The sequence below is a fragment of the Corythoichthys intestinalis genome, chromosome 2, assembly GCF_030265065.1.
Source record: "Corythoichthys intestinalis isolate RoL2023-P3 chromosome 2, ASM3026506v1, whole genome shotgun sequence".
Classification (NCBI taxonomy): Eukaryota; Metazoa; Chordata; class Actinopteri; order Syngnathiformes; family Syngnathidae; genus Corythoichthys; species Corythoichthys intestinalis.
The window spans coordinates 37,651,239-37,670,941 of record NC_080396.1 but is presented as its reverse complement, the minus strand read 5'-3'; the positions used below and the strand labels follow the sequence as shown (position 1 = coordinate 37,670,941).

Sequence of the window (19,703 nt, the reverse complement as noted above, 5' to 3'; positions counted from 1 at the left end):
CGAAATGGTCGAATATCGAGCAGGATTTTCCCATAAGAATACATTATAATTCCATTAATCCGTTCCACAGCCTAAAAACCTACACTAAATCCATAATAAATACTGCTGTTACTATTGCAAATAGCAATTACAAAGAGCAAAACAAATAAATTATGAATAAAAATCAGAATTATAATATAATAATAGTAATAATAATAATAATAGTACCTGTAATAATGTAACAAATCGGGTTCTAATGTGGCTGATATATTTTGCGTTGTGTACCCGAAAGCACCGCGTGGCTGACGAACGAGTGAGAGAGTGTATTAGAGTTTTTACTTTCACTTTTCCGTGTTCTGTTTTTGGGCATCAGCTGCGGGGGACAGTAGGCATGTTGTGAAGGCAAGTTCTGAAATAAATGATTAAAAACCTGACGAAGCTGGCGATTTCTTTGGCGATGTTACAATAATAATAATTGTCACCTTAACTTATAAAGATTGGCGAACGGAGGCGGACTGCTGAGGTCGTAGCCATTCCATGACAGTTTACGGATTTGCACACCACACTCAGATTTCCCTATCATTTCAAACTTCATTTGAATGGTAAACCTCACCTTTTTTCCATTTTTTCACCACTTGCACTAACATTGTTGGAACCCGTGTTGATTTCTCTCACAAGAAAATTCCGTCTTGTGAGAAAGCAAAGACCCTGCCGGGCTGTCATAAATTGTCATATTTTGAGCATGTCGTCGGATGTAGAAACAAATGGCGAGTCAAATTTTACGTCCTATGTCGCAAAGATCGCGTGTCAAAGCGATCGTATGTCGAAGTACCACTGTTATTTTATGGCTTTAGACATGGCCTGGCCTTGGCTCCATTCCTGGCTAATAATAACATAACCAAGTCACCAAAGTTTAAATCTTTTCCTTAGTGTTGAGGGGCACAGACATGTTGTTGGTGTCAACTGACATAACCCTCACATCGAGGGGCCGCCAATTACCTTCTCCATGCTGTCATCAACTGACAGCAGTGTCTGCAGTCGTTTCCTCTGCAGCATATTGGTGAACTCCATGTGTATAGGTTTCATAGCGCCTGTGTAACGCATGATCCAGTGCTTATCTGGGTTGGGAGCATAGTTGTAACTAGGAGTACTGGAGCAGAAACAAAAATACACATTCAGTCAAGATATCAAGAGAAACTGTCTGACTAAATAAGTCATATGCCAAGTAACTGAAAAAGATGCAACAAAATGCAATGAGCCAAAGAAATTCAGGAAAAAAATGACAAAATAATCTACAATTTTAATTTGGAAAGGGTAACAAAGCTCTTTCTGGATCTTCTTGACTCAAGCAAACCATGGTGATAGTCATTATACACTAATGAGGACAAATTGAAACAATTCATTGTTGCTTAATTAAAGCAATATTAGGAGTCGAGTGCTCCGACCACAGAGGTTTTGCGAGATCTTTACGAGGTATGGTTTTTCTAACCTACTTATGTTTATTATTTGTGTAGCGTCTGCTACACAAATAAATATATGTTTATCATCAACCTAAGCATGCTTAAACGAAAACATAAAAACGTTCTACAGAGATAACAGTAAACAGTTAACTTATAATTTTATGAAGTGTAGACATGTGCCGATTACCGGTTTCAAGATATACCGTGATATGAAAACGTCAAGGTTTTAAAACTGCAAAAATTTTCCGTCATACCATCCGTAAGGTATTGGCTATTTTTTATGTCCCAAAAATGCATGGAGAAATCCCTCGCTTGCAGCTGCAACGCTCAACAATCCCCTACCGGTTGCTGCTCAGTGTCAGTGAGTCAGCTGTGCTACACGACAGCTGGAGAAGGTGAAACTCCTGAACTTTTTCCCTCATCGAAGAAAATGAAATCGCGGGTATGGGTATAATTTGGCTACAGAAAAGTTTCAGACGGCCGCTGCTTAGAGAAGGAGGGCCAACTGACATGTAAAACATGTTTGAGGTGGGTGGCTGCCGAGGAAGCAATACCTCCAACATGATTTTACATTTATACAAAATTAAAGGTTAGTAAATACTGTCATGCACGTTTCCCACCAGCTATGAAAGTTAACTCCAGCGTGTTTAGTTTGTCTAGCGGTGGTAAAACGTGTTTTTTTTTTCTCTCTCTTGAAACTGTCTGTGTTCAGAAAGAGTGTGTGTGTATAATGTAAACATGATAAGAGTCGTACACATGTGCTTTTTATGGAAAATAATTCAATTATTTTTGTTCCCATGGTAATAATGTTCAGCTGTGGCTGTGGGTTTAGGCTCACCTAAAGGACTGCATTTTTTTTTCATTTTATTTAGAATATTATTTTTATTTTATTTTACCATAAAATTATATACTTTTGTTGCAATTTGCTAATATGTTTTGAAAAATAAAAATCCTGTTCAATGGATGTATTTTTAACCCAGATATCTCAAAGTAACACATTTTAGAGCTGTAATTGCAATACCGTGATACTGTGAAACCGTGATAGTTTGTCTTAAGGTTACCATAGCATCAGAATATCATACCGGCACATGCCTAATGAAGTGACTACACCATACTTTATCATTTGTTGCCAATGGAATAATAGTAATGCTTTGTTGTTACTCTTCTGCCTGCTGCCAGGTTATCACTGCAAATGAGAATGTTGTTTTGTTATACCCACTGCAAATGAGAATGTTAAATTGTTATACCCAGATAACAGTTCGATTAAAAATAAATAGTACAAAGCATACAATAAACATATATATTATTAAAATAAGACTTGGTTAAAACTTAAGTCTCTATGTGTGGGGGTGTGCGTGTTCCCACGCACATGTGTTGCGATGCATTGGGAAAGGCATGGCTGTACTGTGGTGCTGAGTCCTCAGGTCCGTGTGGTGCAGCATGACTCAGAACCATCATGACAGGACGATGAGGATAAACTCGCTTTGACGAGCAGAAGTAATGTATGGCCTCTGCTGTGATCACGTCTGTTAAATAGTCCTGTAAAAAAAGAAACAAATGTGTCATCATACATTACCATGATTGTGTACATGCGCTCACATTGTGAATAGTCAGTTCATGTTTATAATGACTCCTAAAATGTACTTCATTTATGAATACTGTAATATATAACATTTAGATGCTGCACTAGTATGCTGCAAAATAGTACACATAATTCAGCTTCTAACATCTATTCTGTAAGATATAATGGCAACAGTGAACATTTTTCTAATATAGCATGTAAGTTAGCAGGTTTCATCATGGCCATTTTATAACTTAGAGAACATCTATCACAGATTAAACAGTGCATTACAACATGAAACACATATTTAAAATAGGGCTGTCAAACGATTACAATTTTTAATCGACTTTATCACGGCTTAAAAATTAATTAATCGTAATGAATCGCAATTCAAACCATCTATAAAATATGCCATATTTTTCTGTAAATTAATGTTGGAATGGAAAGATAAGACACAAGACGGATATATACATTCAACATACTGTACATAAGTACTGTATTTGTTTATTATAACAATAAATCAACAAGATGGCATTAACATTATTAACATTCTGTTAAAGCGATCCATGGATAGAAAGACTTGTAGTTCTTAAAAGATAAATGTTAGTACAAGCTATAGAAATTTAAATCAAAACCCCTCTTAATGCTTTTGTTTTAATAAAATTTCAATCAAAAAATAAACTAGTAGCTCGCCATTGTTGATGTCAATAATTACACAATGCTCATGGTGCTGAAACCCATAAAAATCAGTCGCACCCAAGCGCCAGCAGAGGGCGACAAAACACCAAAAAATACAAGTAACAAGTGGACATGACACTGTCCTGTCATTTTAATCTGTTTGAGCAGGGCATGTGCGTTAAATGCGTCAAATATTTTAACGTGATTAATTTAAAAAATTAATTACCGCCCGTTAACGCGATAATTTTGACAGCCCTAATTTAAAATGCAACAAAGCATCTGCTATTCACAACATATAAACACAAATGCAGTGTAAGACATACTAGCATATTAAAATGTACTCACTGTACCTGACATGTAATAGGCGAGAACATGTATGTAACAAAGATTATGCTATGTGTGAAAACATGGAACATGCAGAATTGTGAGTAAAATGTATGAGGTGGCAAAATTAAGAAATGAATCAATTCTTTACTTGATCTTTACTGAATGATGCAGATGCACTTGTTAAAAAATAAAAGCAAAGGATCTCTTTTTGGATGTACTGGCATTGAAAACTAGTTTTTAGTTTGAGTTACTTTAAACAAAGTGAAGAGTGTAAAGTACAAATATCGTAAAAATTAAAAATACAGTCACAAAGTAATTTTCACTTTGCTAAATCCAAACTTTAGTAACAGAGAATGTGTAATTGTGCCAATGAACCTGTTGCACTTAAGAAACAACTTAACGTTTAAAAACAGCACATAATGAACTTGCATATAATGTAGCCTGGAGAATAGGTAACACGATATGTATTTACACGATGGGTAAATAACATAGAATGCACTCTGTGTAAGATGTAACAAAGCATGTGACGTGTAGCACATACAGAGTCTGATATGATGCAACATACAAACTGTTGCACAAAACTCATAGCCCATGAAGTAAGCTTAGGTGGAACACATGAAATGAGACATTGTATGAGAACAGCAGGCAGCACGTAGCACATACACTACATAGTCTTACATGCAATAAACCGTGGGGATATTTCATGGCCTTCTATGCTTTTAGGGATGGACTAAAAAATTTCTGGATCATTAAAGAAAAAAATAAATAAATATAAAAATATAATAAAAAAATATTCGTCATAGATCAAAATATGAATTACAACATTCATTTCATTTCTAATAAGTGCATCAGCACATTTCCTCCTTTCTGTGATCATTTAGTCATGTATATTGTCAAGTTCAGATCAGCAACTAAAGGGTTACTATCCTGAACGCATATTATCCAATCAGAATAGTCAGAAATGAAAGATTGTGCGGATGGTGAATAAAAAGCCCCCACTAACATCCAAACAACTTCAAGCTGTCCTGCAGTCCGAGGGTACACCAGTGTCAACCCGTACTATTCGTCGGCGTCTGAATGAAAAGGGAGTCTATGGTAGGATACCCAGGATACCCCACTTCTGACACAGAGACATAAAATAGCCAGGCTGGAGTTTGCCACAACGAACAACAACAAAGCCAAAAACGTTTTGGAAGAATGTTCTCTGGTCAGATGAGACAAAAGTAGAGCTTTTTGGGAAAAGAAAAGAACTTCAAAGAAAAGAACACGGTCGCCACGGTCAAACATGGCGGAGGTTCCCTGATGTTTTGGGGTTGCTTTGTTGCCTCTGGCACTGGACTGCTTGGCCGTGTGAATGGCATGATGAAGTCTGAAGACCACCAACAAATTTTGCAGCATAATGTAGGGCCCAGTGTGAGAAAGCTGGGTCTTCCTCAGGGGTCATGGATCTTCCAGCAGGACAATGACCCAAAACACATTTCAAAAAGCACTAGAAAATGGTTTGAGAGGAAGCACTAGAGACTTCTAAAGTGGCCAGCAATGAGTCCAGAACTGCATCCCATAGAACACTTGTGGAGAGATCAGAAAATGGCAGTTTGGAGAAGGCACTCTTCAAATCTCCGAGACCTGGAGCAGTTGGCCAAAGAAGAATGGTCTAAAATTCCAGCATAGCATTGTAAGAAACTCACTGACGTATACCGGAAGCGGTTGTTCGCAGTTATTTTGTCTAAAGGTTGTGCTACCAAGTATTAGGCTGAGGGTGCCAATACTTTTGTCCGGCCCATTTTTGGAGTTTTGTGTAAAATTAAATGATAAATTAGATATTAAAAATTATTATTACAATTTTTTTTTTTCATTCTCTTTTGTGTTTTTTTTTTATTTTTTTTATTGCAGGCAAAAAAAAAAAAAAAATGAAATTACTACCAAAGCATTTGTAATTGAGCATTATTGGACAGAATTGGAGGGGTATCAATACTTTTGGCCAGCAGTGTACTGGTACACAAGAATGTGGCAAAGGGAGTTCAATTTCAAATGTGTTGTAAGATGGTGGCAAGAACTTTACTGATCACAGCTCATGTGATAATACAAAAACATATCAAGTAATGTAAAGATAGCATATTGAAGATGAGAATTTAAAAAAACTGCATCGCAATATAGCATTGTTACGCTCACTGCTATACCAGCTCTGGTCTATACTGTTGCTATGAGTATGTTTTTGTTGTTGTTGTTTTGTTTTGTTTCTTTTTTTTAAATAATGAAGGCCCAGTTATAGTACTCACGGTTCACTATTGCAAATACTGCATGTAACACTTGCAACCACTCATAAATGACATGTGACATTACAGGTAACCTGTAAGTGATAACAGAACATGTAATATACAATAGTTAACATTATGTGGAAAACGTACGGTGGGACAAATACTATATAAATTGTAACAGAGCATGTGAAATATAGCACAGAGTATAACATATGGTATAATAAAAATAGATAATTCATAATCTGCCATGTTATAAAAGATACATGGAACACATACTGTAACGTAATGTTTAAAAAAAAAAAATTTTTTTTTTTTTACATGTAATGTAGTAACAATTAAATTATATTATTTCAGAACACAAAAGAAGAAACTTGGCATGTAACTGTGTAACATGTCAAGCCCACTCTTAAAAAATAATAGGTGTGTGTGCAGTGCGTGCGCATGCCTGAGGGTACTGTGCTCCGTGTTTCTCTCTGAGTCCGTTACGACTCAGCGTGTAGTTGTAGAATCGACTGTTCTTGACAAGGCCAAGCCACTCCTTCCATCCGGCGGGCACGTAAGAGCCATTGTACTCGTTCAGGTACTTACCGAAGAAGGCTGGCAAATACGTACACACACAAACACACGCACACAACATCATAAAGTAAACCTGTGTTCGTGTGTGTGCGTTTGTGATTATCTACCCGTCCTGTAGCCTGTATTGTTCAAGTAGACTGCGAAGGTTCGTGGTTCCTGCAGCCGCTGCCAAGAAATCGACGAACAGTTCTCATTATTGGTGTATGTGTTATGATTGTGAACATACCTGCACACACACAACAGAGCAAAGTCATTAAGACAAATTGTGACAAATGCCCTTAAACACAGTCCTAAAACATAACATGTGGCTGCAAGTAAACAACCTGTTATCAGTTAACTTTTGTTTGTTCATGAGAAATAACGTACTTCCCAGTGAGCATGCTTGAACGTGACGGACAGCACATGGGCGTCGTCACAAACGCGTTGGAAAAAGAAGTCCCACCCTCCTCCATGATGCGACGTGTCTTATTCATTGCCTGCATTGAACCTTGATGTAGAAAAACAAATGCGCTTTAACATGGAATTTATATACTGTAATCAATCATCTGCACCATAATACAGTATGAACAGTGTAAAGATAATGAATAATGCATATAAGTCACCCAGCTCCAGGTCCTGGTCATCCGTGAGGACCAGGATGATGTTTGGACGGATGTTCCGCCTGTCTCTCTGGAGGCGGGTCTTCAAGCGCTGACCACCGGTCAGGGAGTGAGCATGTCCACACGTCACAGATGCCAGCAGGAAGAAGAGGAGTCCGAGCATTGTTGCCTACGAAAAACCTCCAATGTTTGCTTCACAACTGAGGAAGCCGATGCTACGCAAACACAAACAATCACCTACACAGCACACACAAAAACAAATGAATAGTACACTGGGCACTCACATGCACATATAAACACACAACTACACAAGAAACATTATACACAGTCTACACATACTCACTCATGCATACATTAAGTCTCATACACGCATCTATTTAAAAAAATATTTGCCTCCTTCTTAAATTCTTCCTTTTTGGTATCGCAAATATTCATGGTAAATCCAGACGCAAGTGTATGACAAAACTAGTCCAAGTAAACATAACACATGTAAAGGAAAATACTGTTCAAAACTACTTGGCCTTATGTGAAAAATGCAGTTTTCCTGAAGATAAAATAATTGGTTGGCCCACTCTTGCTTGCAGAGTTGTTTAAATTCAGCAAAATTAGAGCGATGATAACATTAATCTTCATCAGAGTGAGGAAAAAAAGCAAAAGTGGCAGGAAGGTGCAAGTTTGCATAGGTTGCTTAAATGACACATGACCACAACACATAGCTTGCTGCATATATATCAGGAATGGGAGAGTAAGTCTTCTTCAGGGAGGTTGAAGGTTGTGAGAAAGGTCATTGGTTACCACGGGGATGGAAAGGAGCCATTCAGAATTACTGTTTGAGCACCATCAGTCATGTTTGAAGCATCATGTGAGCTGACATCACAAATGTGTCACCACACTAGCTTGAACAAGATTTAGAAAGGAAGGATTCGTGCCATTTAAGTAACCACTAAGAGAAACTTAGGAATGGGAATTCATGCACTGAGTAATTTTTACAATGAATGCAACAAAGGTCTTATAACACTCCACAACATACGTATATACAGTGGGGCAAATAAGTATTTAGTCAACCACTAATTGTGCAAGTTCTCCCACTTGAAAATATTACAGAGTCCTGTAACTGTCAACATGGATAAACCTCAACCATGAGAGATAGAATGTGAAAAAAACAAACCAGAAAATCACATTGTTTTATTTTTAAAGAATTTATTTGCAAGTCATGGTGGAAATAAGAATTTGGTCAATACCAAAAGTTCATCTCAATACTTTGTTATGTACCCTTTGTTGGCAATAACAGAGGCCAAACGTTTTCTGTAACTCTTCACAAGCTTTTCACACACTCTTGCTGGTATTTTGGCCCATTCCTCCATGCAGATCTCCTCTAGAGCAGTGATGTTTTGGGGCTGTCGTTGGGCAACACGGACTTTCAACTCCCTCCACAGATTTTCTATGGGGTTGAGATCTGGAGACTGGCTAGGCCACTCCAGGACCTTGAAATGCTTCCTACGAAGCCACTCCTTTGTTGCCCTGGCTGTGTGTTTGGGATCATTGTCATGCTGAAAGGCCCAGCCACGTCTCATCTTCAATGCCCTTGCTGATGGAAGGAGATTTTCACTCAAAATCTCTCGATACATGGCCCAATTCATTCTTTCCTTTACACAGATCAGTCATCCTGGTCCCTTTGCAGAAAACCAGCCCCAACGCATGATGTTTCCACCCCCATGCTTCACAGTGGGTATGGTGTTCTTCGGATGCAATTCAGTATTCTTTCTCCTCCAAACACGAAGACCTGTGTTTCTACCAAAAAGTTCTATTTTGGTTTCATCTGACCATAACGCATTCTCCCAGTCCTCTTCTGGATCATCCAAATGCTCTGTAGCGAACCGCAGATGGGCCTGGACGTGTACTGGCTTCAGCAGGGGGACACGTCCGGCAGTGCAGGATTTGAGTCCCTGGCGGCGCATTGTGTTATTGATACTAGCCTTTGTTACTGTGGTCCCAGCTCTCTGTAGGTCATTCACTAGGTCCCCCTGTGTGGTTCTGGGATTTTTGCTCACCGTTCTTGTTATCATTTTGACGCCACGGGTGAGATCTTGCATGGAGCCCCAGATCGAGGGAGATTATCAGTGGTCTTGTATGTCTTCCATTTTCTAATTATTGCTCCCACAGTTGATTTCTTTACACCAAGCGTTTTACCCATTGCAGATTCAGTCTTCCCAGCCTTGTGCAGGTCTACAATTTTGTCTCTGGTGTCCTTCGACAGCTCTTTGGTCTTGGCCATAGTGGAATTTGGAGTGTGACTGACGGAGTTTGTGGACAGGTGTCTTTTACACCGATAATGAGTTAAAACATGCCATTAATACGGTAACGAGTAGAGCCTCGTTAGACCTCGTTAGAAGAAGCTGGACCTCTTTGACAGCCAGAAGTCTTGCTTGTTTGTAGGTGACCAAATACTTATTTTCCACTCTAATTTGGAAATAAATTTTTTAATAATCAAACAATTTGATTTTCTTTTTTTCTTTTTTTTCCACACATTCTGTTTCTCATGGTTGAGGTTTACCCTTGTTGACAATTACAGGCCTCTCTAATCTTTCAAGTAGGAGAACTTGCACAATTGGTGGTTAATTAAATACTTAGTTGCCCCACTGTAAGGTTGAAAGGTTTTGATCCTGCCTCGGATTCTCCTCCCAAGAGTCTTGTCTCGGTTTTGATTTGCCAGAGTACAGATTACTAGAATGGCCAGCAGAGGTACATTTGCCCTTTCCTAATACAAAGGCCAAATGGACCTCTGTTGGGCATTCTAGTGTAAAATTCAAGTGTAACTCCACCACACCCTTAATGACTAGATCCTTTGCAATGCCCAGACTTCTGCACACGATGCAAGTGAAGGGTGTGGGACGCAAGTTCAAACATGAGTGAGGAGTTACCGTAACGTCCATGTCAATTTTCAATAACTCATCTGTGGCATTTCACATAATATATTAGCATCAAGCTATATGGCTTTCATGAGATAAAATTAGATGACCTGGCTTTATATTTTAGTGTTCCAATATATTTCATACTTTCTTGTTTAAACTGTCACCTTTAGAGCACACTTTGGTCGGCACACTAACCAATAATGCTTGAATCAAGCAATACTCATAACTCTTTTCTGGAGAACTATGTGAGTGAGAAACTTCTATTTCATTCCCTCAAAGTATTTTCTTTAGTCAGTGATCTCCAGTTGAAATAAGTGTTGCAAAGTTGCAGGAAATGGATTAGATGACATCAAAACTCCTCCCTCTTGCTGTCCAATCCCCCTCCATCACCCTCCCCGCCTACTCACAGCCCACTCACAGACATAAATAAATGCATGGAGGCAGACGGACACACATGGACACAGATGGATCAGCTGCACTTGGGTGTAAAAAAAAAAAAAAAAAAAAAAAACGGAATCTTGATCTTTTTTGTGTGCAACCACCAGTCATGCTGCACCTGTTTGAGGATTTGGCAGACTGCTTTGCACCTAATAGAGCATGTGAGTGTGTCCTTGAAGATGCACCTCATGGAATGACAATTTGATGACAGAAATCTGGTCTAAAGCATACAGTATACCACTCTATATGTAACATATTGCTGCGTATTGAATACAGATAAAATACAGTTTTCCTTATGGATGCAAATATAGACTGTATTTTGCCACACCTAACCATTATGGCACGCAAGAAGAATATTATAGGCTATATAACGAGAATATTTTTGGTCATTACCTTGCTCTGACGACTTGCACTGAATGGAAACTTACCGTAATTTTCGGACTATAAAGCACACCTGACTATAATCCGCCATACACCAAATTTGACATGAAGTCAATATTTGTTCATAGATAAGCCACACTTGACTATAAGCCGCAGCTGTCCTCACTGTATTATGGGATATTTGCGCCAAAAGTTATTAACCGGTAACAATTTACTTGACAGCGGCATCATACGATTGTCAGAAGATCAAATAAACTACGAACAAACCTTTGAGCCAATTAGCTGCAAAGCTTCATCGCTTCAAGAAGCCTAATTTGGCCATCACTGCTTTCTTGGGGGAAACAGTTAACACTGTTGTCATCCAACATGCCTCCTAGCATGCATTGCAGCACTACAGATGTAAGTAACAATCAATATTCATGTTCTGCCAGTTATATCTTCAGTTACTGTTCCAGTTGTTTCATTAAGTGTTAGTTATGGTATTTGGTAACACTTTATTTGACAGTGGTACCCGTCATAAGACCATCATAATTATGACATGACATTGTCATGAGCATTAATGAATGCTTATTACAGATGTTATCTAATGTCATCCGGTAAATTATCATACTTTTGAATGGATGTAAAAGATCCAAGCTTGACATAAATTGAGTTAGTGCCATAATTTGCTAGATGACACTTAATGACAGCTGTCATAAGCATTCAGTAATGCCCATGATAGTGTCATGTCATAATTATGACTGTCTTATGTTGCCAATGTCAAATAAAGCGTTACCTATTAACTCAAATAAATCAACAAATAAGCCGCACTGAACTATAAGCTGCAGGTTTCAAAATGAGGGAAAAAAGTAGCGGCTTATAGTCCAAACATGGAATTCTCTTTCATTCACCCTTCTAAGTCTCAGCTCCCCCACATTGGTTGGGGTAATTGTGTTACGAAAAGCTCGAAATTGCCCAATATGACATCATGGGGAAAACAATTCCTTTTGGAAGTGGGAAGTCTGCTGAACTGAAGTTCATTTCACACCCTCTCTTGTATTTTGCTCTGATTTTGGCTCCTCAGCTTGACTAATTTATCTGTATTTCAACCAAAAGACAAATCCAATAGCAAGGAGTAATGGACTATCGGACTCGAACGAGCTCCAATACCTGCGAGTTGATTATGATTGACTTGGTCTAAAGCATAAGCCACCTGGAAGCATTAATTTGATGTTAATGGGGTCTAAAAACGATTAAGTTGAATTTATTGGGGCACACAACAGTATTAACACTCTCAAATTTTGTGGAAATCAATTTATTATCATTATTATATAGTTCAGGGTCACACGAATTAGTATGCTTGGGGATAGAAACAATTCGTGGGGATAGAAACAGTACATTGGGTCACACGCGAATTGTGCTGCACACATATCCCCAAGCAATGTCACCAAGGGAGATACGGATGAACCACATTTAAAGGGAATGAGAGGGGCTGCTTTGGCGAATTGAGTCATTTGTGTTCACAACAGTACCAACCGCCCTCTTTAAATGAGCATGCCTGAGTGTGTCTGCAAAGTTAACACTCGGGCTGAACGCCTCCAGCATGTTGGTCTAAGTTTGTGCTGGACACAAAAATAGATGCCATGCAGTGCAAAATACAATACTGTGTTTCACATCTTTCCTCTGTACATGTCTATATGCAGGTCTGCAATTCAGTTGGTATGTTGAAGCAGTGACCAATGTAAAAGTAATTATTATCATCTTTGGATGGCGTTAGACCAGTCCCCAACTGCACCACATTACCTGGTTGACAGTGTGTCAACTATCCCCGAGACAGTCATACATACAGTGTATAGTGGTATGAAAAAGTATCTGAACCTTTTGGAATTTCTCACATTTCTGCATAAAGTCACCTTCAAATGTGATCTGATCTTTGTCAAAATCACACAGGTGAAAAAACAGTGTCTGCTTTAACTAAAACCACCCAAAAATGTTGTTTTCATATTTTAATGAGGATAATATGCAAACAATGACAGAAAGCGGAAAAATAAGTAAGTGAACCATCATATTTAAAACTCTGTGACACAACTGAGCACAGTCATCACGATAAACAATGGATGGTTGCTGTGCCTAAAGGTTTTAGGCCTCATTAACACTTTTTTTCCCAATAATATACTCAATAAGCATGTTCTTTGCCATATTTAACATTCTCTGCAATTCCGAGTTTTGATGGTCATGGAGAAATCCAGATCGTCAGCATGTGATTCGCAATATTGCATTTTGAAATTTGGATGTTCAATGAGACAATTGGACATTTGCTAACAGTTGCAAATCCAACATAAAGAATAATCTGAGTGCGTGTTAGGAATTTCCGACGAGTGCAAACTGGCGTACTTGAAAAGGGGAGCTCTTGGCATTAACACGGCCCGCCTCATTTACTGTAAATCAATAAGATATATGACAAAGATCTATATATTGTTTTGTGCATATTGGTATTAACCAGGGGTGAAACTGACTAGAATTTCTTGTTGGAACTTCCTGAAATAAAGGTTGCCACGGAGCCAGAATGTTTTATACATTTTTTGGGGGGCAAACCTCCTACAGCCATTGAAATTCAGAGAAAAATGGTTTTTGCATATTTGTGTCTATAACACACACACACACTGTATACCAGTTTTCCCTCATTTCCTGGCATCTAAATGCAAAACCTCAATTTTAACTACTTAAGAACATAAAATGTACATTAAAATTGAAGATAATGTAAACATTTATCTATTTTTCTTGTTAAATAATAAAGATATATGTACCATACATTACCAAAAATAAGTACAAATGACTGGGATTATGCACAGTGCAATGGAATATATTTTGAAGATCATGCAAACTCTGACTTTTTTAAAATTAAATTATAAGGAAAGCCAAACATAAATAAAGTGCACATTAACATGGAAGATGTTACCCATCAGAGAAATAAAATAAATATAATAAATTTCTTTCTTCTCTCTTTGCTGTTTCAGAGAGCAATAGGATTTGAACCAATCTGACCTAACTATCCATTCTGATCACATGTCAGTCTGTCAGCCAGTTGAACTGAGAACTGAGTCCAGGATGGTTTGCTGCGCACATGCTTACATCTACTCGACTCGTCACTGAGACGTCAGACTCAGATAAACTGCTGCAGCTTGAAGAGCTCCTTGGAATAAATAAATAAAAAATATTGGAGGAAACGGCTCACGCAACACAGGCATGATATTATGCTTGTTGTTAACATTTGTGCATGTAAATCTGACATTGGTAGGTAGACCGCTTTTTTTTCTTGGAGATGAGATGCGTGTGTGGCACCCTTGCAGTTTTTTAACATGGGGTTTTGACAGTTGCCATCATATTTTCGGGATCAAAGCACTGTTCTGCCCTGTTCCGGCACCGAATCTTTTACTGGAACGGTGTTCCGCGCTGTTCCGGCCCACTTTCACCCCTGGTATTAGCACATTGAACTTACTGTGTTGAGGTTTGGGGAAGAACTTATGAAACCAATTTACTGTGCCTTTTTATTCTGCAGAAAAGGGCTCTATGCATTATGCACAACATGGGTTACAGGGAACACACAAACCCATTGTTTTTGAAATCTTGTACTTAGAAATTAGAAAATTAGATTCATTAAATTAGAAAGTGGATAATTTGATCAGAATTGAAGTTCTGCAAATTTAGTTTACTAGAATGAAAAAAATGTGTATCTCAAAAAGGGGATCCATGGAATGAAGACCTAAAAAGTTGCACTTCATTTAACCTACTGCGGCGGAGTCTCAGAAAAGCCCGTTTCTTTGCAATCCACAGTGAGCAAACCACTGATGGGTGCCGAATCGAAGCAAATTCATGAACCTCATGGCAACACATGTTTGAAATGTCCATGATCAATGTGTCAATACACGATCAGCCCACCACAGTTCGTTAATACCAGTTGGTTCTAAACTTAAAATGACGGGGTGGCTAATGTGGCTCGCGAGTCATACATTCATGATCTCTGCCTTAAGTGGGCTTTCTGCCAAATTTTTATTGCATTGAGCGGATCTCCAAGCACAAGTTAATGGTCTTAACACACACAAAATTTCATTCTATTTCATTCTCTATCATGCTACCGGTTACAAAATACTGAGCATATTTCTTACATTGAGCAGCCAAGTGCTATTTATCGTTCTAAAGTAATCATATCCCGGACAAAACACTTTTGCTAACAAACAAAACAAGTTAGTATTACAAACAAATCGAATAATTACAGAAATAGCTCTATCTACATTGAAGACTGTGAGCTGCAAAGTGGACATGCAGAGTGACCCTAAGTACAGCAGCTTGTTCCTCTCACTTAATAATCAGGAACATGTGGGAAAACACGCACAGGAATGTTGAGGAGAGACTGTCATCTGGCCCAGCAACCCTTGTGTGTGTATGTGTCTGTGTGTCATTGTTTGGGTCTAACTTGCATCATTAATCAGGAATGTGCCATTCCTTTTAGTGGGTCACAATAAGCAGACTATCTGACTGACACGCGTGTGTCGATCTTTATAAGGTCTTGTGTGAATATGTTCTCATTTATCTGACTCCAGCACAAATATGAACTTGAAATTAATAAATCAGTAAGAAAGCAATGTAGTGTTTTTATGACATTATTACATAACCTTTGAATTGGGGTTTTAATGGACTTTAGTATATGTTGTTTCCATAGACTTCACCATCAGTTGACGAGACGGCTTCTACAGATATTGCCCCACGGCCTCCCATAAAGGGCCGGGGCCAGGCAGAGCGTCCTGGCAGCTTTCACTGCGATGAACTCAAACACACGCTGTGTTCTAATGCCGGATTTAGGTGAAAACAGGACAGAGGTTTTGGTGGACACAAGCAGGCAGGAGTGTCTCAAGAGTGATTTGGTGTAGGATTCAATGTATTTATTATATAAAATAGCACCATGCATGCACTTTGAAATGTATGGGAAAAATTTGCTTAACTTTAGGTTGATATAATTACGTACAATAAATGATAACTGCCCGGTCTTTTTTCTTTTAACCAAGAATCTAGACTGTTTTACAGTCATATCTATAAAAATTCCGGAATTTAGGCACTTATTTATAAGAATTTTAAATTTAAAAAGCTCTTTTCTTTGAGATGGCCGCCATGTTGGATTTTGTATCAATATACAATAGCGTAACTTTTTTAACATGAAAATAATCAGGTAATTTTCGGCTGACTGCCTGTTTTTGGGCAAAAAACTAGTAATTTAGAAATTTCTGCATCCATACAAATTTTTTGGGGCTTTTACGTGTTTTATTTTAGGTAACATTTCAATCTAAAAACGACGAGGGCCAGACAGCCGTCAAGACATGCTGAGGCAATAGTGACATCGGAATTCAACCTAAATAAGTTGTGATTATATATAGAAAAATGCTAAATTTGCAAAAATTAAGATGATTCTGCATGCTGTCCTCAAATATTAAGTTTCTGATGTGAAAATTGAGTGATTTATTATTAGCTGTTGAAAACCTATGTCAAAATTGCACTGAATAAAAACAATTTGTCACTATTTCAGTGATATGTTAAATATTGCTATTGATCCTGAAAATATGGGTGTAATCAATGCATTTGGTGATCTAGCTTAAAATCTAAGAATTTTATAGCCATTTTAAGTTTTGTTAGGAGCTGGAGGAAGGCCAAATGTGGTCATGGATGCTGCCATATCTAAAGTATGTAATTTGAATTCAATTTATAATCCTTTTTTAAATTTATATATCTATTTATTTAATAAAAGCACTAATATATGTGCAATACATTACATTTATTGAAAGAATGCACATCCCATATGTAATTACGTAATGTATTAACAATGTGTAATGTGACATTATTAAATACATTTAAAATAGTAATGTAATTTATTGTCAAGTAATTATTAAATGTACTGTATGTGTTCAGTTTTGGCTAAGATGGTGAAGAAGAAGCAAACAACAAACAGCGTCTTTCTGTGTATGCAAGGTCACCTATCTCAACTGCCTGTGAACTTTAACACATGATATGTGTATTCAGATTCACTAATGTGCATATGTGTCAAAGCAGAAGTGGCAGACAGAGGAAATGAACTGCTTTGTTTGAGTTAGAAAACCACTGCCACATCCACCAATCACACGTTTTGCATGTCGCTTTTACATTTGACAGCAACATAATTAGATAAACCGTACCCACTGGATATGTTGTATTATAAATGTGTGCTAAATTGATGTTGACATTCTAGCAATGAGTCGAGCCGCGTTGTTGACACCGCAGGCAGCGGGTCACATTGTGAAACAGGAAGTCTGAGGACACGCCAAGCCGACAATGCTTCCTGCTGGCAGCCTGCTTGCTGACAAACAAACAAACAAAAAATGTCTGCCCTTGAGGGCTTGCAGCTGCAACAGGTTGAAAAGTCACCAGATTGAGTTGTCGGTCGTAGTTTCAAAATCAGATGATGACATCAGCGCTGTCTACTAGGGGTGTGACAAAATATCAAAATGGTGATATATCGTGATACTTTGTATCACAAAAGGTTATCGATATGCTCCTGCCAAGAATCGAGATATCGTTTTAAAAATGTGTCAATATCTAAAAATAAATAAATAAAAAGGAACCAACAAGTTGCTACCAAAATCTTCCACCATAATAGTGTCTCAGTTAACTCTAAAGCTACATTGACGGTGCACGACGCCGAATCAATTTAGATTGAACGTTCGTTCATTCGAAACCAGAGCATTCACAGTCATTCTGTCAGATTTTTAGGGCATATACAGGTCCTTTCCTGTTGAGTTTGAGTCACTGCCTATTCATATGGATGATTCCCGGGTCACTTCCTGTTCTGTAACTCAAAATAAACAGGAAGTGACCCGTAAAATACCCCAAAATCAACAGGAAGTAACTGAAAATCAACAGGTAAATGACCTTAAACAGCCCAAAATGACCTCATTGTTCAATCCGTTGGAAGTGGGAGGGATGGCAGCGGATGAACGAATGTTCAACTGGGAGGGTGGCAGCGAATGAACATTCGTTCATTCGCTGCCACCCTCCCACTTCCAATGGATTGGACATCTACTAGTGATGAATTCATTCCAATTCACAGCAGAAGCTTGTTTTTCTGTTTATTAGTTGTTTTTAGAATATCCTAGAATGATTTCCTGACCAATGTATCGATAATCGTTGTATCGCCATATCGTCAGATCAGCGTTATCGTGAGCTTTGTATCGCAAATTGTATCGTATCGTGAGATACCAAGAGGATCCCACTCCTACTGTCTACGCTGTCACTCTACATTTCTCCCACCGGTCACTCATGTACAGTTGGGAGAACAAGTATTTGATACACTGCCGATTTTGCTGGTTTTCCCACTTGCAAGCCATGTAGAGGTCTGTAATTTGTATCATAAGTTCTCTTAAACTGTGAGGGACGGAATCTAATACAAAAATCCAGAAAATTACATTGTATAATTTTTAAATAATAAATTAGTATTTAACTGCATGAAATAAGTATTTAATACATTACCAATTAGTAAATATCTCGGCTCTTAGTTCTTTTTTAAGAGCCCGTCCTGTTCTCCACTCATTACCGGAAGTAACTACACCTGTTTGAACTTGTTACCTGTATAAAAGACACCTGTTCACATGCTCAAACAAACAAACTCCAACCTCTCTACAATGACCAAGACCAAAGAGCTGTGTAAGGACATCAGGGATAAAATAATCGACCTGCACAAGGCGGGGATGGGCTACAGGAAAATAAGCAAGCAGCTTGGTGAGAAGGTAATAACTGTTGGAGCGATTATTAGAAAATGGAAGAAGTTCAAGTTGACGGTCAATCTGCCTCGTTCTGGGGCTCAATGCAAGATCTCACCTCACTGATCCTGAGGAAGGTGAGGGATCAGCCCAGAACTACACGGCAGGACCTGGTCAATGACCTGAAGAGAGCTGGAACCACAGTCTCGAAGAAAACCATCGGAAACACATTACGCCGTCATGTCATTAAAATCCTACACCGCGCGTAAGGTCCCGCTGCTGAAGCCAATGCATGTCCAGACACGTCTCAAGTTTGCCACTGACCATCTGGATGATCCAGAGGAGCAATGGGAGAAGGTCATGTGGTCGGATGAGACCAAAATTGAACTTTTTGGTCTAAACTCAGCTCGTCGTGTTTGGGGGAAAAAGAAGGATGAGTACAACTCCAAGAACACCATCCCAACCGTGAAACATGGAGGAGGAAATATCATTTTTTGGGGCTGCTTCTTTGCCAAGGGTACAGGACGACTGCACCGTATTGAGGGGAGGATGGATGAGGCTATGTATCGCTAGATCTTGGCTGACAACCTCCTTCCTTCAGTGAGAGTCCTGAAGATGGGTCGTGGCTGGGTCTTCCAGCATGACAACGACCCAAAGCACACAGCCAAGGCAACTAAAGAGTGGCTCCGTAAGAAGCATCTTAAGGTCCTGGAATGGCCTAGCCAGTCACCAGATCTGAATCCGATAGAAAATCTATGCAGGGAGCTGAAAGTT

At 38.6% G+C, this 19,703-nt stretch overlaps 1 protein-coding gene across 3 annotated transcripts in view; it reads right to left on the bottom strand.

Annotated features, from left to right (window-relative positions):
* Window positions 1-19,703, bottom strand: part of LOC130912480 (extracellular sulfatase Sulf-2-like) — a 48,013-nt gene that overhangs the window by 3,452 nt on the left and 24,858 nt on the right. For all 3 annotated transcript variants that reach the window (XR_009062611.1, XM_057830595.1, XM_057830594.1), the window contains exons 3-8: window positions 7,442-7,675; window positions 7,206-7,326; window positions 6,947-7,065; window positions 6,709-6,860; window positions 2,809-2,978; window positions 979-1,129 (exon numbers count right to left, since the gene is read on the bottom strand). Coding sequence is in view for 2 of the 3 variants with exons in the window: in XM_057830595.1 (XP_057686578.1) it covers window positions 979-1,129; window positions 2,809-2,978; window positions 6,709-6,860; window positions 6,947-7,065; window positions 7,206-7,326; window positions 7,442-7,601 (873 nt within the window). In the remaining variant the exon portion in view is untranslated. The remainder of the gene's footprint in view (window positions 1-978; window positions 1,130-2,808; window positions 2,979-6,708; window positions 6,861-6,946; window positions 7,066-7,205; window positions 7,327-7,441; window positions 7,676-19,703) is intronic.